General features: G+C 42.7%; 1 protein-coding gene across 1 annotated transcript; it reads left to right on the top strand.

Moving 5' to 3' along the window:
• The first annotated feature begins 1,194 nt into the window (after nucleotides 1-1,194).
• LOC146175766 (chymotrypsin inhibitor Ani s 6-like) lies at nucleotides 1,195-6,804 on the top strand. The gene is made up of 2 exons (XM_084582132.1): nucleotides 1,195-1,352; nucleotides 6,517-6,804. Exons 1-2 carry the CDS (start codon nucleotides 1,292-1,294, stop codon nucleotides 6,723-6,725), a joined length of 270 nt encoding a protein of 89 aa, XP_084438258.1. The 5' UTR covers nucleotides 1,195-1,291; the 3' UTR covers nucleotides 6,726-6,804.
• Nucleotides 6,805-20,747: the final 13,943 nt, after the last annotated feature.

The following is a 20,747-nucleotide window of genomic DNA, read 5'->3' as shown; positions in this document are numbered from 1 at the left end:
AATGTATTCACGGCTCTTAAAATAGCTCCCCTGCAAGAACGTCTCTAAAAACAAAAAGGAAAGAAAAGGCTTCCATACTTGTTTGTACAGTACTTCCAGTAGGCAACCGCAAGAACAAGTACTGCACTAATCAACAAGATGCTCCTTTTGCTGTAAAAATAATGGTAACAATTGTTCTGGGCTGGTCGTATAATATTCTTTATTGATGCTCATGTGAATGCAGTCGCCGCATCTGCAAGCATCTAGTAACCCCAATAGTTGCTATACATCACTTTTTCCACAAATCTCCAAACTCAACAGCTATGATTTATTACAAAAATATTGTACTTATATATTAGGCGGTGTTTCTGCAGTGGTATGGTAGCTGCTGGATGTACTGAGGAAAATAAATGACGTAAAGCGCACAATTGTATGCAAGAATTATGAAACACGAAAAAGAGATGTTTTAAAAACAAGCTAATACTTTAGGAAAGTATTCTCGACGTTCAGTAGATGTACAGTAAGCCTGTATTCATATTCTTGTTTTTCGGGATATAGCCCTCGGGAAAGCAATCAGTAAGTACCAGACATTTGGAAAGAGAATGACTTCTAACTCGCAGGTATTTCGGAACTGCATTCGAGAAGACTGTTTTTACATTGTGTGATACGGAAGAAGCTTCCAAATGGCAAACTCGAAGACAGCCATAATGCGTCATCACAAAAACACAGGGTTTTGTTCGCAGTAGGCACCCAAGAGCCTCTAACGTTTAAAAGTTTGATACAAAATTTGATACAAAATTTGATATCTATCGGATAGCAGCTTCACCAATTAGCGGAGCATTTCTGTAGTAATATCCTGCCATTAGGAGTAAAAACCTGCTGTTATCTTTTTGACACTTGTCACTTTTGATTGAAACGCTGAATCAGGGCTCTAGTTATATTGTCTTCCAACTGCAAAAAATATTGCACTATTTTCACAGAAATCAACGATGATAATTACTTTTCCCGACTGCTTCTAAGTTGTGCTGAACAATTTTTAATGTTTTTGAAATCCGTTTCAGAACCCATATTTTTAGCGGCTATTACGCATTGAGCGACTGGCAGTATAAGAATCAGGAGAGAAATGAATTATATTATTGCTAATTAGAACCGTGCTCGTCTCGTCACGTTTCTAATGCCACGGTTTTCTGCCACGTCAGATGTCTCAGTTCTGACGCATGCATTGATCTCCTCTGTTATAAAAGGAGCAGTGTGTCCCTTCACATTTACGCTTATTTTCCTCGACATTGACTCGGGTATTCCAGCACCATTCATGAAGACTTTCGTGCTCCTCCTCGTCGTTCTCGTCTCTGTCGAACTATGCTTTGCACGGCGTGAGTAATTATCTGTGAAATATGCATTGTTAAAGGGGTCATGGTACCAATTTGTAGTATAAACTGTTTACTGCACCTTATTCCTGATGTGCCAAGCAACTAAACTTCAAAGTTCTAACTCCGTCAGAGATGCAGATACTTTTAACTATGTGTTTTTTTCTTCGTGGACAGCTTGCTGATCTGGCAACCGGAGCAGCCGGTGACGACATAGACCGACGCCGCGTTGTCAGCTTCATGTTCCGTGCATGAGCAACGTCAACCGCGACGCATTCGTTACGCGAAGCCGCGCTACGCCGATGTGGAGCACCAAACAGTGGTCGTGCCGCTAACCACGTTTAGCGCCAACTGAGCTTTTCTATCTCTCTGGTGAATAGCGGTGTCTATGCGCGGGATTCAAATACACGGTGGCGCCCGAGTATGAAGGGCGCACGAGCTGGCCCTCTCCAATGACGTACAGAACATACGCCGAAACACGTCTTGAATTCGATGGAAAGCAGCACATAAGTGCCGTCTGACGGCGCTTTTGCAGATAGATAGATGGATTTATTGAAAGGAAAAGGCAGAGAGGTTGGCCCGAATAATTCAAATCTGGCCTGCTACTCTGCGCTGGGGCAGGAGAGAAGAAAGAAGGTCATGATGGGTGACGATGTGGGAGAAGGAAGCTTGCTTTACAAACGTGAATCAAGTCCGCTGGCGCTCAAATAACGGCAAAGAGCGCGCACAGCCTGGACGCCCTTCTCCTTGTCCTGCCAAGCGCCCAGCAGCAGTTCCTCCGACAGAGGCCTCTTGTCTAAACGCTTCAAGGAAGCAGCTAGCACATTTCTTTCGTTCGCATACTCTGGGCACACCAATAATACATGGTGCACAGTCTCTGGGATGCCACAAGTTGAACATTCCGGTGAGTCCATCTGTCCAATTAAATGTAAGTACTTGCGCGTGAAAGCCACGTTTAAACGAAGTCGATGTATCAAGCATGTCTGATGACGCGGAATATCACGCGGAATATTAAATTTAAATGTTCGATCGAGCCTTCTTAGACGGATGTGTCGGGCGTCTGGTTGAGCCCAGTAAGCTGCTGTAGCAATATTCATATAACTCTTTAGAAGACACGTCGTATCCCCTCTTGAAAAAGGCACAGCTGTTTGGAAGCCATTGATGAGCGCGCTTTTCGCTTCAACATCGGCCTGCTCATTCCCATGGAGGCAGCAGTGGGCAGGAATCCATTGAAACATTATCATGTGGCCTTGCAGCTGGGCAGATGTGATGAGCTCCATAATGTTTGGTGGCAGGGACTCATAGGCAGTGTGGCGTAAGAAGTTTTCCGAAATTTGTAATGCAGTCTTCGAGTCCGTGAATATACACCATTTTTGAGGTGGTTCCCCACATATATAGCGAATAGATTCCCGAATGGCTACAAGTTCGGCAGCGGTTGATGTAGAGGTATGTCCCAAAAGGAAATGCAGAGTCGTTTTCTGAGCTGGTATGACCACAGCTGCTGCGGATGCCTGTGCTGACACAGATCCATCGGTGTATACGTGAATATAACTGGGATGTTCTGACCAGATGTGTGCCAGAGTAAGTTGTTTGAGTCCACTAATTGGTACCATTGATTTCTTTAGTATTCCGGGAACACGAAGGTGCACCAAAGGTTTATCCATCGTCCATGGTGGTTGGGTGGGACGATATGGGAGGGCATATCCTGTCGGTACTTGCGACTGATGGCAGTGGAGTGCACTTGTAAAACAGCAGTCCGGCCTCTCATCCAGAATCTTGCTGAGTGGGTGAAAACGGTGTCTTGTAAGTGCTCGTAAATATACACGAAGTGGTTCGTGTGACAAGTATATGGACATTGGGTGAGCGTGTGCCTCTTCAATTGTGCCTTTGTTAGAGGTGCATCTGGGCAGTCCAAGGCATATTTTCAGTGCCTGCGCTTGCATGCTCTCTAAAGTCCGCAAGCAGGAAATGCTCACACTAGAGAGTACTGGGAGACTGTACCGGATGTAGCCAACAAACAGAGCCTCGTAAAGCCGTATTAAGGAGCGCTCAGTTGGACCCCATTTGATGCCAGCTATGTAACGAAGTACATGGCAAAAATTAATTAGCCTCTTCTTCACCATAGCAATATGTTTCGACCAAGATAGTCGGTGGTCAATAATTACTCCCAAGAATCTGTGCCTGGAGACGTATGGTATTACGATTCCATGAAGGGTAATCGGGTAGCGACGACGCAGAAGCGTAGAGGTGCGGCTCGCTACGTCGAGGCACCCAATATCCTATCCCATCTCAGCAGCATCGTTGGCGCTGCTCGATCCTTGTCGGGCCGATGTCTGGCCCCCAACTGCAAACTGAAAGCAGAAGATAAGATCGTACGGATTACGGCACCGTGTACCGCAATCTTATAGCTACGGTGCTACCCGCCAGCGCAGCGGACGGCGGCGCTCTGGACGTCTTTTCTCCCTAATCGTCGCTAGGCCTATATTGATTGCTTTGCATCGAAGCCACAGTGGACGGCACTTCGTAATTGATCAGCGACGCATTATAGCAACTCGATCATGAAACTTTTTTACTCTCAACCACACTGTTTCGTAGTAAAAGAAATAGTTTTCGGCGACGCCTTAGCACCGGAGCTAGCGATATCAAAGAACACGCGGCACTGCACCGACAGAAGGTGCTATGCGGCTGTGAGGAGAAACTCCCACCGTACGGGTGAGCATCGCTCAAGAAGCATTAATTTTTTAAATCTATTTCCCAGAGCCTACCACTATTACGAAAAAACAAAAAAATTTAGCATGCTTTTCTTACATCGCCGCCGCGAATAATAATAATAATAATAATACTAATAATACTAATGATCAATCAATTAATCAATCAATCAGTCAATCAATCAACCAATCAATCAATCAATCAATCAATATTTATTTAATGTGCGCAGGAACAACCATGTGGTCTTCGTGCTGCAGCTCAAAGAGAAAAAAGAGAAACAAAAATGAAAATGCACTAACATGTTTACACACACAAAGAGAATACAAAGAAGAAATAAATAACACATGAAATGAAATTAATTGAGACGAAGAGTATCACGGAACGAAATCAATGAGTAGCGTCACTTATATACACAGTCAGAGAATTGTTGAGCACATCACGAAAGAAAAAAAAAACGGTAGATATGGGGAACAAAATAACAATAAACAACTGAAATTTATAATAATAATAATAATAATAATAATAATAATAATAATAATAATAATAATAATAATAATAATAATAATAATAATAATAATAATAATAATAATAATAATAATTCACAGGAAAGACAAGACACTGTATCTGTCTCAATTGTTCTGTGTACACCTGATCGGCCCCTTAAGGAAAGGGAGAAATGTGGGAGGGAAATGAGAGAGAGAGAGAGAGAGAGAGAGAGAGAGAGAGAGAGAGAGAGAGAGAGAGAGAGAGAGAGAGAGAGAGAGCGAGCGAGAGAGAGAGAAGTGTCCGTATCGCAATGAGGCACGGCCAGTGCGGCCATCGGGGCGGTGTTTACGCAGTGGCAGCGCTGCCATCGCGCAGTTGGCGGCGGTCGCGCCGAAAGTGGATCTTTGGGCAAGAACTAAACGCGCTTCACTGCAGTCAGTGTTCTGTTTTCAGAAGCGTGCTCACAATGACAATTAGGAGGAAACGCCAACACAGCAGAGTGTGTCGCCAGCTTATTGGAGCCGGCACAGCAGCAGACGCCGCGGTGTCGGCCTGTGACGTCACCAAGCATTTCAAAAATGGCGATCGCTGTCGGTGGCAGGAGCTTCGCGGCATAAAATTCAGTAGCGAATAAAATAGTAAGGTCCAGCATTTTCTACCAGACTACAAAACTGCAATATATTGGATGACCTTGGCATGACCCCTTTAAGTAATGACGGACACCTTTGGCCGGAATGAACATTAATTTTTATTATAATCAGAAAGAAAGTCGCGAAAAAATGACGGCTTGCTACTTGTCAATTCCTCAAACGCTGAAAGCATTAGGCATTTTGCCCTAATAACCAGCTATAATGCATGAGTTCGCGCTCCAATAATAAATAAAAACTAGTCCGCCTCTAACGTTTCTTGCATTTGTTGAAAACAAGAGCCACAAAAATATAATGGCCTAGGTTGCACGTGACAAATAGGCAGCGGAGCAAGAAACTCCCAGATATAATTTTTATGCTGCATTTGAAGCATGTGAGATTTTTAATATGTATGTTCCCAAACTTCTTTTTTCGATACTTCTATTTCACGTAAGTACATATGTATTTCGCGTCGCGGAAACTGGACACCATTGTAGAGTTCAACACAATGGTAACAAAAATCGAATTTTCCCTTCTCTGTTCTTCTGTTGAATTCCCGGGAGAATGTAAAAGGCTGAATGCATAACGCACTGAAGCATGATGCGCGAGCGAATGTTTGAGCAAAGTAAAAAAAATTCGTTTAACTTTTATTAATTGAACATAAAAGAGCATTAAACGTTTTGTCTGGCATTAGTTACTCCGTTGAGTGTTAGTTTAATAATAAAGACCATGCTAGTAAATGATGGGTAAATTTGTATACTGCAAACACCGAACATGGAAGAATCGGTATCTTTTGTGGTCAGTGATGAAAGTACTTGGTCGAAGCACTATTATTAAAATAATTAGGTTCTTTTAGTGTCAACTGACAGATTGATGAAGAAACAAATTCGCAATTCTTTTTTATTTCCAGCAAAGTATTTGAGCAGACACCTAATATTATCATAGTTGCCCCAATAAATGAAAGCAGAGGAGGTGTTTGCAGTTAATATATCCTTTCCTAAGCTTATAGTAACTAAACATCCGAAGCGTTTTGCTCGAAAGTCAGAAGTTTAGTTTTGCTTGGCGATGTTAGTGCACTATAAAAAACGCCAGGGGGCAGAAGTGTCCGACTCATATATTACTGCGTGCCTGTCTTCCCACGCGAGTCATTGACAAGTTGAAACTCAGACTAAGTACCATTATCTCCTGGGAAGGAATTGATGTATAGTAGATTGTGGTTTATAGTAGCCTGCTGATGCTTATTTAGTGTTTTTGTTTAAAGGACCTCGACGAATGCATGATTAGGTAGGGCTTATACCTTTGTTTAAACAAACAGTTGGAAACCACATGGTGCACCTTTTTTGTTTCAGGACTCACCAGTGTGGACAATTGCAATGAAAACGAGGAGTTCAAGGGTGACTCGGGAACCTGTGGCGAAAACAAATGCGAATATCTAGACACCGGAGCACGTGGCGGCTGCTCTTACGACCTGACGTACAAATGTTGGTGCAAGAAGGGTTTCTGGAGGAGAAAGAGCGACGACAAGTGCGTCAAAAGAGACGACTGCAAGCGTAATTGAATAAAGGGTCTGTAAGAGCGAGGATTCCTGCTTCTGTAGTTTTGAGGAAGAAATAAATGTTGAATTAGGCATATACAAACATTATGATTACTTAAATTTCTTTGGCGAAGTGCTTTATTATTTATATGCCCAGGAAATCACCAGCGACATGGGACGATTGTTCTCGCCACGCAAATCTGGGATTTGAATAATTCAACTATCGCCGAGAGATCCGAAAATGCCATTTGGTCGTCAGAGCAACTTCGCTCTTCATGGTGCAAAATCTCGGAGTACTCCATTTTTACCCGCGACACAATGCGGATGGCGCATAGGCAATACAGTAACATGACAGAGCAAGTCAAGCGGTCCGTATTTTCCGTCCGTTGAATTTTTGTTTCATTTTATTGTTGACATATTCTGTGCGATAATCTTCCGCGCCGTCTTTCGGGTCAGGGTTGCCCTTATACTGCGGTGGCTCGGATATGGCCCCAGTATCGAGATCTCGTTCCTCGATCTGGGCGCCCGATGTGTAAGTACAGGAATATTTAAGCCTAAATTGACTGCTTAATGTAGGACTGTCGAGCACTAAAGCCTACGTGAATCCAGCACCTCACGGTAGCCGGTATTTCACCGAGAAGTTAAGCTTCACACATTGCATGTAGGCGGGGACCACATCGTCGCTCGTCCCTAGACATGATGAAATCAGCAAACCTTTTAGTGCTGCAACACTACTACCCGCATTCTCGCAAAAACCCGATGTCTGAAGCTTATTTGACCTTTGACCTTTACAAGGGACTCTAGGTGTCTACAGAAACAAGTGTGACAGATACTGCGCCTTTCCTTTCCTGTAAACCAATTATAGGACGCCAGTGGTCTTTGATGCGCTCAACGGAACGCTGGTTGTGTTCGACAAGGGGCACGCGATGTACCGTGTGCAGCAGCAATGCTCAGGCTTTCGTACAAAAATGCGATCCGTATCCGACTCCATTGCTAATAAAAGCATTACTTTAAGAATATCGTATCTGTGAAGCACAGGCAGTAAGTAGCCCGGACGCATGACCACCTCATTAACACAGCAAATTAACCTTTAATAATTGAGACACAACAAACTCAATCCTGTCAAAACGCCCTGCTGCTGCACAATATTCCGTAATTAACTGAATTAAACCGGCTATAATTTCATTTCAATTAATTTCATTATTTCACCCTAATTCATAACACACCCGATTGATGCAATGAGGAAATATACATTCTTTTACTAAATGTGGCCGAAAGTATTCGTCGGGTAGTCAGCCAGAACCATGGCCTTGCTTAGACCCTCTGCTACTAGCAGTCTCCGTCACCGTCAGTAGATGAACATACCATCTGCCCGTACACACCTTCACACCACACGCAGACTTCACAGCTCGAGGATAGGCCCCCGTCGGCGTTTTTGTTATTTGCGAGCTTTGTTACGTTTACATAATGTCCGCTTTTTTGTTCGATCCGCCTACACTCGGAGTATGAAAATGTCCTTAGCAGTTTTAGCGCGACAGTTTTCTATTCCTGCTTGATAAGCGTCACCGGCTGCAGTCAAAATGCGGGCAAAGAAAGCTGTCAACAGCCGCACACGTTTGTCTCGAGAGAGCAGCAAAGCCATGCTCTTTCGTCAGCCGCGCCGCAGCAAATGCGAACGCAGGAATCGTGGCACATTGGCAAAAGGGTACGCTGTCATGTGGTATTTGAAATATTGAAGTGTGTCTTTTTTGAAAACGCTGGCTTTCCTAAGGTACCTGTTCATAGATCATGTTCATAGCATACGATTACTTTCTAGTTTTCTAAGTTTTGTTAAACTATCTTTCTAGTTTATCTGAGGCTAAATACACACGGTCATTCTATGAGAAACGTCCCAGCCTCCAAAAATGACTACTTCCAATTTTTCAGAATAAAATTGGGCATGCTGGCAACTGTGAGAAAGGCCTTTTGTGAAAATATGTTTATCGAAAACTTTTTTCTGGCGCAGTTACTACTTGAAGTTTCTGGTAAAGGACACAAATTTCACCTCAGAAACAAATATTTAAATTATGCGAAAAAAAAGATGCAATTACGTATATATTTTAAGAATATTGTTATTGCGGTGTTATGTTATGTGGCTTACTGGTTAGAACAATATAGAAATTGTTTGCGTTTACTTGGGTTACTAAAGAATGCAAAAATGTGGATGCAATAGAAGTTTCACTAAAGATTCACGTGAAGCAATTTTTACGCCTTTATAGGTTGCCCTACAGAACGTTAAAGATAATTCAAACTTGCTCAACAAAGCGGTTCTTCGTTTAAGACATTTCAACAGCAATGAAGAATTAATGATAACCATTGGTGTTTTATTATTTAGGTGCCTTTTGTATCCATTATTGGCGCCTCAACATGTTTTATTTATTGACGCTGAAGCGTTAAGAGCTCGTGGCACAAAAAATCTCACGGTGTCCAGCGTCCAGCGGAAACAATGATTTGAGATTCATAACATGAAACGACCAAATAGCGAATGGGCCAGTTAGTTTTTTTGTCTTTTTGTTTTCTCTTTTGTGATGCACAATTTTCTTTCTACCCATTTTTATTTTATATTGATGTAATCCCGCTTTGTTTGCAGAGGTGCGGGCTGGGCAACATTATATTTATTTCTTTTTAACTTTCAATCCTAACTTCAGTTAGGAGAGCGGGTTTGTGTAATATCTGCACATAATTCTAGGAAGTAATGTGGCGCGATTACTGCTGTAAGAATATTATGCGCTTCAATTTCATTAGTTTTATAGGTCTCCAGAACAGTCGCGCAAAGTCGCCTTAAAGCTTTACTGTGCAGCTTTATGGATGTAATCGGCATCCAATACAGGCAATGTTTGGGTCGTGAGTGCTATCTGGCTCCTAGCCAACGTGGTACGCGGCGAACCGTGGGCCGCCAAATGTCCAAGAAACCCCTGCCAAAAGGGTCGGCGTTCAGTCGGGGTTACGAGCTCGGGCCATGGATACAGGTCGACTTGTACCAAACCTAGTACTTGGCCGCCCATGGGCCGCCCAATGGCCGATCAATCGTGGCCAAATTAGACCGCATCCTGTCGGGTACCGAGTTTGTACTGTGGTCGTTGGCCGACTTATGCCGAACCTGCTACATGGCCGACCATGGGCCGTCATTCGGCCGAGCACACAATGCCGGCCACGTCGGCTTTCGACCAACAGTCAATGATCGGCCATAGGTCGACAGGCTGCCAATGCACCCTGGGTGCCCCGTAGCAAAATAAGACGCGACTATACAGCGTACGTGGTTGCCATATGAATAACCTGAGTCCTACTTCCGTAATATGAGTGAACGGAGTAGGGTAACCGTGCAACAAGGAACGTGCGGCGATGGCGTAGGAACGCGCAGTCTTAAGCCGTTATAAATGCTTAACTGGTATTTTAACAACAGTTATTAAGGGAAAGTTCTACATGTTTCCCATTGCTAGCCCGTTATACTCAGTGGCACGGGCAGAGGCATATTTTTATTACTTTTGGGCTGCCTCACCATAATATATGGTTCCCATTGCTGTCGTATTAACAATTGTTCAATTAACTGTAGGGTGGTTCGCATGAGGAAGCGTACACGGAATCGCTACCATGGTTAGAGATGTGAGTTCTGTCACCGTGTTATAGGGGACATTTGGCTTGAACACACGAATGCATCGTTGAAGGTTAGTATAAAATATGTAGAGGAAAAAAAAGCTTTCTGTTGTTTTTCAAGTCCAAATCCCAGCAAGAAAATCACCATCATTGTGTGCTCTGGTGCCTTGACTTGTATTTTGACGCTTTTTATGTGAATTTTGCTATTTAAAATGTCATTTGATTATGGAGGTGAAACAGGGTGTCGGGGATGTATGAACGAGAGAAAGGAATTGCTTCATGTGATGCAGCGCAACGCCACCAGGCCTTGCCGACAGAAGGGGACAAACACAGCGCTGATCATCTGCACTGTGTTGGTCCCCTTATCTCGGCTAGGCCTCATGTCATTGCGCTGCATCACATGAAGCTATGTCTGACCAACTAGCCCACCAGTTCATGTTGTAAAACAGAGTTGAGCTTCGCCATGATAACGGTGTGCAGCCGCTTCTGTCTGGTTGTGGATGCCTGATTTCTCACCAACTGGATATTTCCTACCCTAGTTTTGTCTCGCCCGTGTGCTCGAAGAGCAGCAGGCAGCTACTTGGCTAAAAAATTAGTAGGATGTTCAAGCTTCGTGTAATGAGTAAAAGCGATATCACTTCTAACACCGTCTGTTTATTGCGCGAATTTCTCACATTGAAGAACTGGAACAAAGTTTGGCAACTCTTAAACGTCTTTAGTTGGTCTGTTTGTTGGGGAAAAGAAGGCTTAGTGTCTTACTCTCTGAAGCGCTAGACACGTGCACTTGAAATCGACAGCACACAGTTAGGCACGTATGTCGTAAGTTCAAACTCCTAACGCAAAAAATTCTCAAAGCAGCAAATGGATGCTGGATAGGAATTGAAAGGGTATGAAGGCAGCACACTAAACACTGCTAAAATAATTGTTGCGTCAAAATGTGGTACGAATTCATGTGTATATTTTTCAAACATGTTTTTTCTCAAAACAAATACGACGACGGCGAAGACAATGGCGATGTTAATGCCTTTGGGACGGAACAAGCTGTGCACGCTGTTTCAAAAAAAAGACCGCAAAGTGAGGAAAATGCATGTAACCATCCAAGTGCGCTGCACTTGACTTGCATTGTTCGTTTTCCTAAAGGGCAAACAATGACGGCCGTTTACAAAGAGAAAACGATCTATCATTGTAGGCTTTATTCAGCCTGTATTTCATGTTCTTTCTTAAGCCAAATATTGAAATTCATTATGCGTAATTTTGGCAATCCATTGACGTCATATTTAAGGAAAACGTGCTGTGACCGAAAAGGTGTCACTGTAAGCCAAATCTTAAACCGCTTCATATGGAACGAATGCAAAAGATGCTCTGTCATTGTTTCACGTTGTTTTCTTAAAAAGAAAGAGATGTCATATGCAAAGCAAAACAATGAATTGTTCGTACTTGCACAACGATTTGCGCACCTGCGGTGCATTTTGAATTCTTCTCGAGTGTTGGAGAAAGGGCAAGTTTCTTTTTTAGGTTCCACCACGCACACAACTTTTTATTCCACTGAAACATGTTTCTTTAAGCTTGGAGAAAGTAAAACGGGGCCCGCTGTAGTTTACTTTTGCAGCTAGAACGGGTAGCTCGGCCTCACGTTTCTCTCTCCGATGGATATCTTAACAGCGTCTGTTCATATATATTTGACCAGTATGGACGCTGTAATGCGAATGTCTAACAATATTCCACAAGAGGGCGTCATCATCCAGAGAAAAGCATAAAGCCCCTCCACCTGATGCTTAATCATTTTTTGCGTATCCCAAGGAAAACATGCATTTTATGCTTTTATTTTCTTCGTGGAAGAAAATAGGTGGGTATATTAGGACCCGAAACTAAAGCTAAATGAATAAATTATTTATGCCTTTATGGGGCGTTTATTAAACATTTTGGGTAGTTATGTATATGTTTTGAAATTGAAAAGTACAGCAGCACCAATCCTTGCGCCATGCACCCCTGATGAGGGAGCCGAGCTGGCTCCGGTACGTCAGGTTTTTGTAATATAAATAAAGTGATGGTTGGAGAATTTTCAATTTTCACTTAGTTATCAACCCTACCAGACAAGCAGATCTGTCGAAATGTTTAGCTGTCAAAAATATTTCCACATTTTTATCGTGCAGATTTTTTCTTGCTGTTTTGCATACACGGCCTGCATAAAGTATAATTAATTTGAACATTTATTTTTTTCTACATCGCATGTGTGTGAATCGCCTGCTAGGTACTATCGAATTATTAATTCAAACATAAATAAATAACCATGACATTTGCTGATTGTATGTATATTGCGTCTTTAAAGTTCCTGCTGAAGCTGCTTATACAAAATAGTGAGCTGGTGGTTTGGCTTGGGCAAACATGAATTATCGTGTGCCAGCAAGATTGAACTGGCTGACGATTTGGCAGGGGGATGGATCAAAGGGATGAACGGATGGCTGAGCGGATGGACGGGGAGACAGACGGACAACGTCTTTTAGGTGGAGTAGAAGCGCTAGAGCTAGCAAACGAAAAACGTTTAGCATGATTTTAGGAGCGGGAAAGGGAGGTATCGAAAATGAAAGAATTTAACTGTGAAATTTTTTTAGAATTATTCTACTCGGGGAAAAGGAGATCGCGACGATATCGGTGCCACGCACTACGATGAGTTTTCAGACTTTCAGCCACATCAGGACTAACCCAGATGATATAAACACATTTGGCACAGAAAATAAATCACCGATGTACCGACTGTATGCACCTATGGGCCATTTTGTGACGGCCAGTAGCCTGTCTGTGCTGAAAGGGAAGTATAGTTTTGCTAAGCTATTCTATCGTCATGGCATTGCTTACGCTAGTCAAAATAATAATGAAACTCTGGCTCTAATAAGATTTTATCTTTTAAGCACCGACAAAAGTTCCCAGTCTCAAGCTGCTGTCAAAGGTAAGAGGAGATAACCATTGAACTTTCATTGTTGCAGCATTTCTTAAGTACCCACTGGCAATTTCATACATTTTTGTTTCATTCCTTTTTAGCACAAGTATACTAACTACATGTGTTAATCACCCACTTCTGCTATAGCGCTCCATTGCGCTGTAGTATGCAGAAATAAATAAATGTTAAGTTAAGTATCGGCACTCTAAGCTTTAGTAATGTTCGTCTATTATGTGCAAGATTTATGCTTTGAATAGATGCATACTGATTGTGTGAGAATGTTATGTCAGTACGTTTTTGTGCAAGACGCTATTTCCCTTCGAATGTGTTCAGAGCGTAGTTCTCTGTGATTGCTGTCCATTTTAAACACGAGAGAGTTTGGACATTCTTCAGGCATTTCTATTCCTTTAGTCACAGCTTCTCCTCGCAACGCCGTGGCAAAGACGATAAAGTGACTCAAGATATTACTATAAATAATGATCCTAACTTCCACCACCTAGTTTTCATCCTTATCTGTATAATATTGGCGCTAACATAATTTTTTCTCAACACTCCATCTGACCCGTAGTTCTCCTAATGTGCTGTGCAAAACTGATTTATTGAATGAATGGCTGGATTTTGATTGTTATCAGACTGTGCTTAGGGCCCGTAATCTGGGTGTAGCGTTTGAGAATTCCCAATAACAGTATGATGTCGACCATGGAGCCGGCGTGGATGACTAAAATGGACGTACTGTATGCTGCCGAGGTGTCTGAGTTTCAATTTTGGGTTAACAATTTAGAGAAAGCGATGCATGTACGCACATGCACAAGGAAAAAAAAAAGACAACGAACTCGCTCCTTTCCGTTGTGTTTTGTTGTATTTTTGCGTGGGTACTACAGGTAGCTCCTTGTCTTTCTGAATTTATAGTGCAATTGTAGCATATTTATGAGAAATGGCGTTTACTGAGCTTAAATCTGTATTGACTGGGTACTGATTATTTCGAGAGAGGGTACGGTTAACGACTTCAGTGTGGGCAGTATTTCGCGAAGGTGCAAGCTATTATATATTTCATACAGCTAAACATTGTTATGAATATCTTTCCGACCTCCAATATAGGAACAGAATATGCTCATTGTGGTGCTTCTGAAACGCTCACGTCCAAAAACCAAAAGCTTCTGTCAAAATACACATAAAATAAAGGAAGTAACCTTGAAATTCTACGCTGCGTAACCGCGTAATGATGAATGCTGTGCGAGTGATATTGCTTTAAGTTTAAGAAGGACTGCTGAAGCACCGAAAAGCGGTAACAGTGAACGCTTACACCACGCTCCGTCTTTCGAGAAATAGATGGCTGACTAGAACATGGCGCATCACGGATGGAAGAAAGCGACACAGAGAACTGTGTTACTTTTGGTTCGTTTCGTTCGAAATATTTAGTGTAGTATATCTTCTCAATATCTCAACACTAGATTTTGCTGCCCCCATATCAATGGTTTGCCCTTTGGTGGCACTATTCAATCGATACGTAGCCACTGCTTTGCACAGTGATACGAAGTAATAAAGAAATAGCTATGGAACTGCACAAAAATACAATATAATCTCTAGTTTCTTACTAACGACTGACATTTATGTATTTCTGCAGAGCTTTTTTGCTGTTCTGTAATTTTTTCTGTAGAGCTTTTCTGTAGTCTGTAGTTTGATAATACGTTTGCCGTAACTACACATAATCCTGATGTTAATGCTGAAATTTCTTTGCACAGAGCAGGCTAACGGTACTGCACAAAAAATTGTTTTGTGACAACCAAAAAATTCCTTAGTTTTTTATTCGACAGTGTGTCACACATAATTTTGTAGAGCGCGATCTCTACGCTTTCCAGTATGGATGCATATGAGGACCATTAGCCGCTGCACGAGCACCAATCTGCTCTTCGAGGCCTCCTTGCAGTTATTCGGTGTAAAAGTAATAATTTCGCCGATCATACTGCTGTTCCTTCATAGACTAACCAACACGCACTGATAATAGATCATGAGCACATGCTTTCATTTCCGAATATGCCCATCCGAATGCCGCTCGTGCTGCCTATCTCTCCTCGTGCTGCAAATGCGGAAAGAAGCCACAGCCCGCGGCATTCTCTGTGATATAGCGCACAATGTTCCGATCTTTGATAATTGCCAGGCTATGAAGAGGGCACGCTTAAGTCTGGACAGGACTTTTTTTTCCTTTGCTTAGGTTATTTTCTTCCAATGGCGTGGATCATTTGGGACTAATAATTTTGCAAACGGCGTTTTTTGTGCCTCGGAGAGTTTATCCGTTTTTCTTAGTCTGTGCGTTGAAGGTAGAAAACTATATAATTGTTTCGGCTCTTTTAGCCTGCTGCTGTCCTCCACAAATATCTTAAAATGGCTGAATTAACACACCCAGTGTACATGCTGTAAATTGGTAATATTTGCTGTCGATATTATTACAATTATGCGCCAGCGAAATGGTTTTCGATTCGTAGGGAATTGCGCAGGAATGCAAACAAAATGAAGAAAAAGGATGGGGCCGAATTCACGTTTCTATATGTATACGGCGATTACAATAAGGAATACCATATTACAGGCTGATGGTATGGGGCTATGGAAAGACGGTCTTACCACACTAAGCAAAGTAATAACTGCCTGTATCCAGTTGGGGGTTAAAAGCTCTGAGAGGACGCAAGACGGTATATAAAATAGGATGAGGTTTTGTAGCGATATTTTCAATGAAATGTTTCCTGTATATGTCCTGATTTTGTGATCGTTGGGAAAACTGAGCTTAGAATGGCATCGGCAATCGGCCCTGCCACAATGAAGAAGAATGAGCTTGAGCTTTTCAGAAAGATATGCGCTTTTTCATGTTGATGAAGATATGTTTTGCAGGAACGATGGCACTCTTATTGCTTGTGATCTTTTAATGCTCAAGGGGGAAATCAACGTTCCCTTCTTTAACAGCTCTGTGCCTGCGGCACTTATTTTCCTTTATATGAACATAGGAACAGCAAAAGCAAGTAAGCCCTAATTTTGGCTTTTCATTGTTATCACCCTCTGGAGCAACTGACCTATTATATACATGGGAAGAACATCCGGTCTTTTCTTTTTCGCATTTATTTATGCCGTGAGCCATGTGCGCGTACCTGATACTCAAAATGTATATACCCGTTACTTAGAAGGCGCAAAAGCGTGACTGCTTCAGTGAAATAATATTGGGGCTGCTCATGTGATTTTTTTGCCGTTCATGTGCCACGCATGTGATGAAGAAACCGTGTTTTAAACTTGTGCATTAGGACTGATTTGCGAATACATTCATAATACACAAGCTTAACACGGTTTCTTGTGGTCTCAGTGGAAACATTGGCAAGCTAAATTGTCTCTCGTCGTAGCATTTTAAATTAATAGAAACACCTCTGGCAGCCTCTTATAGGATATTATGCTTAAACGACATTAACTCCCTTTTGCGCTGTCTACCTCTTCGCTAGCTTTCTTACGATCACAGTTCACAGCCCGTCACGGGATGCCATGCTTTACTTGCACTGATCTTTTTATTTTCATGTGCACCACAATTGTTGCTGTTTGCCAGTTTGACTCGAGCATGTTGCTTCCCGCGGTAACATGGACTGACCATTGCGTCTTATCCAATAACCTTTGACACGATTTCTTGTGTAATCTACACTGGTACGAACAATTAACTTCTTTCCCTTCTTCTCTTTGTCTCCGTCGCACTGAGCCCACAACCGAGTATGCCGCTATTGGGATGAATGTTTAAACTTTCAGTTTCTTCTTTTTACCGTACTAAATCACATTTATATTTCACTGTCAAATCATGTTCACGTTTTATCTGCCACAGCCGCCTACCAATCAGAATGATCTGTCAGTTCATGAATGCCGACCCCCTTCTCCCGAATATTGCAGGATTAAATGCTACGTGTAATCCACCCATTCTAACGTCGTGATATTTTATGTTTTGTGCGCTGAAAGTGACTAAAAACTTTTCAAGTGAGATATCTTGCTTTTCTTGTGCTACATATTAAGATGCGTGACCTAAGCGCAACACGTGTCGTTCTGTCTGTAATCTGTTTATATAACTTTCACCGCCGGTACATCCCGCGTGTCGAACCTTATTTGGTATTTTTATTGGGTATTAGTCGATAGTAGCTGGTCACGTGTTCTTTGATTGTGCATGTATATAAGTAAGGAGGACCGACTGCTTCTTTCTGCACTCCTTGACAAAGGCCGGACTCTGGCCGAAAGGTCGGAGTAAAATTTACCGCTTTGTTACCATATCATAACCTTTACGGTTATTTAAATATATATAATATATATGTGTGTATTTTTCAAGAAAACGTTTTGGCAGATGATGTCGTATCTGCCCTACAGTTTGAAGAAACTGCCTCAAGAAAGATGACGGTCTTCTGCCACCAAATTGAGGCCCTCCTGGTGGCTGCTTCTGCCGCCGAAAGCCGTTGGTTTATCAAAGCAGAACTTGAGCTCACTGCACCCGCAGCATCGTCCTCGAGAGCATCTTCACCGGAGAAGTTCACCAAATCACCTTTAGACTTAACAACCGATTCTGTCATGGAGCTTAAAGAGAAGCAAACTGAAAGTTCCACCGTGGTCACATCGATGCCTGACTTTCTTTTTTCTGAGTCCGCTCCAAAGGTATTATCGGAGGAAGCCCAGTACAACGAGGCATCACAAAAATTTATGGATAAGAGTGATAATTTTAAGTGCGTCCAGAGCGTTGTCAGCTCACACCAAGGAGTGGCTGCTGTACTGTGGGACGCTCATTTCGAAAAAGCCCATTGCAAGCAGGACCAATGCAGTCGGGATCTCCAAAAATAAAGAAAAGAACTAGCCAGTTACACGCGTTGAATGGAAGGCAGATGCTTCTGCGGGATTTACAAACAAAAATGTTTTCGGGGCACAAAAAAAAAAAGACCGCGAAGGAGTGCAACATATTGATCCTGTGCCTGACGACATATCGACGGAGCGTTCATCCAAAGGAATATCCTTTATCGGCCTGGGAAGATACGAGATTTGCGAAGGGAAGCTTATGATATGTATCGAGGATGACCTAACTCTAGGTTCCCAGAAGCCGCCAACAACGAACTATGGAGGCGCATTCAGAGACTCTGAGCAAGGCAGGAAAGGCAGTGAGCAGCAGATGGGCTCAGCCTCTTTCGAAGAGATCAGCAGTGAAACGACTGTAAAGAACATGCTAGGGCAAGACGTCGCAACAGTGGTACCAGCAGGCACGGCAACCTCTGTATATCCTACGAAAGAATGTGAGCTGAAAAGCGAAGAGCTGGGTTCTGGTGTAATTACACAAACGAAAAAATTAAGTCATGCAATGCTTCAAGCACTTGTGCAGTGCGTAAGGTCGATGCAGAAAGCGAACAAACCATTGAACAGCCTAGAAAAGGGGCGGCCACTCTTTCACAAGCACAGAAAAAAAAGGAAGGCCAGTGCGCAGGAAAAGAGCCCGATGGATACCCAGAGTGTTGTGTTGTGTTAAAGTGTGTGAGTTGTGCAGAGCATTTTCGTCAAGGCGGTGCGCCTAAAACTTCGAGTTGCAGCTATGAATTTCTAGCACCGAGATCACAATCCTTAGCAGATGAATAAGATCAATATTGATTTCATCATGGTGGTCCTCAGTTACCATTAATGTGGCATTGTTCCAGCTTCAAGATATATACTTTGCAAGAAAATGTCACAAAATCGGTGATTAAAGAGGTAACTACATTTTCGCGTGCTTTGGGGTTTCAGAAAAAGATGGAAGCAGCTGGAGAACGAAAGAAGGAGCAGAAGCTGGTTGGCCTTAAATATTTTGGTTGTCCAAAACGCCTGACTTACGCAGTAAGCAACAGTTTAGTGGATCGTACGGAGTATCACAAGATGGATCCCCCCGACCTTCGACGCAGCCGTCGACTCACTGGCTAGCCCCCGCTGCCTTTGCATATGGCTCAATAGACCAACGCTCAACAAGCAACGTCAGCAGTGAATAACTGGCAGCATCATCGCGAGCAGCGGACGTTCACAGGGAAACTTGACGAACACATGACGAGTGGCTGAAATACACGAGTGGGTGAGCCCATGCAATGGATGGGAGCTCACTGTAAAACTGTAAAACCTTGTCATAGCGCTAATTTAGCTTGACAACCATGAATATACACTGACTGTCTGTGACCGAATCACTGAAGAAATCAAGAAGTGCTTCAGCGATGAATCTGCAAAGCAGAAACGCGCAGAGGAGACATCGCTAGCTTCAGTGAGCCCAAGTACCCGGTGACAATTGCACCACGTACATGGAGGAAGTTTTAAAGGTTTGAAAAGTAGGGAACTCAGGATAGTCTGAAGGAGTTAAAGTTGAACATTTGCTGAAATGCATCGCAGAAGATGTACCGTCTTTGCCAAAAGTAACCAGGCTGCGTATTTAGCTTTTCAGTCGGATAACTGAGAATCCGTACCACTTCTGAAGCTGTAAGTCGATGCAAAGTAAAGGCGGGCACTTGTCCTCACGTATTAACAAGTTGCTATCCTCTAGGAATCCTTGTTCGCTTTAGAATACGAGCGAAAAGCAAACTATGAACCCTGGTTACTTTTGGCAAAGAGGGTACATACCTTCTAGATTAGCAAAGGTCATTTGAACTATAGCGCTCACGTCATCAAAGTTTGCCGCATGCTTGAAGCCTTTTAACTTCGTAGTATCACCTCTAAATTTGGACTAATAGCCAATGTCACATCCGTGACGCGTGTTGATGTTGGTGCTACGGAGTCGATCACTGATCCTATAGGTCGGATAATGCGATAACTGCTGCCTAACTAACCCTCTGTATGCCGGGATGACCGCACATGTTTGCCAACGCTTCTCATCGATAAAGCATTGAATTTTATCCTCCAATGCCTGTGTCGACTTCGGATACCTACTGTCTGGCACAGATGCGAAATGCCCGGCCTGCTTCCGATTTCAGCCTGACGCCAGCAAGGAAGCTGCTTTTAGGTAAACTCAAAAGAAATGTTTTAATAAGGTAAGGAACAAACATGAACCTATTGGTAATAATTTGAGCGGAAGAAATTTGAATGCTTGGTATCTTAAAACACGAATATTTATCCAGCGTCATACCTGCAGGATTTATGCATCTGTATTCCCCTTTTCAATATCTGAAATGGCGAATTTTTTGAAGGTTGCTGTAAACTAAGTGCTAAACAAAATACTTTTATTCCAACTTGTCTCTCGCTTGCAAAAAATAAAAAATAAAAAATCTTTATTGTTTCTCATTGGACTTGGTCCGCAGTCGGTTTACGTGCGAAATATTTTAAAATGACTGCTCGTCGAATGACCAGAAAAATAGTTACATTGTGCAGAACAATAGTGTGCGCGGTATCAGACGCATCACGGCAATGACGTCAATTCACGGATGTATAGCAAGCTTCTTAGTATAAAAGGAGGCCATGGAGCCTTATAGTCTCAAGCT

The sequence above is a fragment of the Amblyomma maculatum genome, chromosome 10 (assembly GCF_055883805.1).
Source record: "Amblyomma maculatum isolate TAMU_Amacu chromosome 10, ASM5588380v1, whole genome shotgun sequence".
NCBI classification, from domain to species: Eukaryota; Metazoa; Arthropoda; class Arachnida; order Ixodida; family Ixodidae; genus Amblyomma; species Amblyomma maculatum.
The sequence above is the reverse complement of the archived record's forward strand: the minus strand, read 5'-3'. Positions and strand labels throughout refer to the sequence as shown.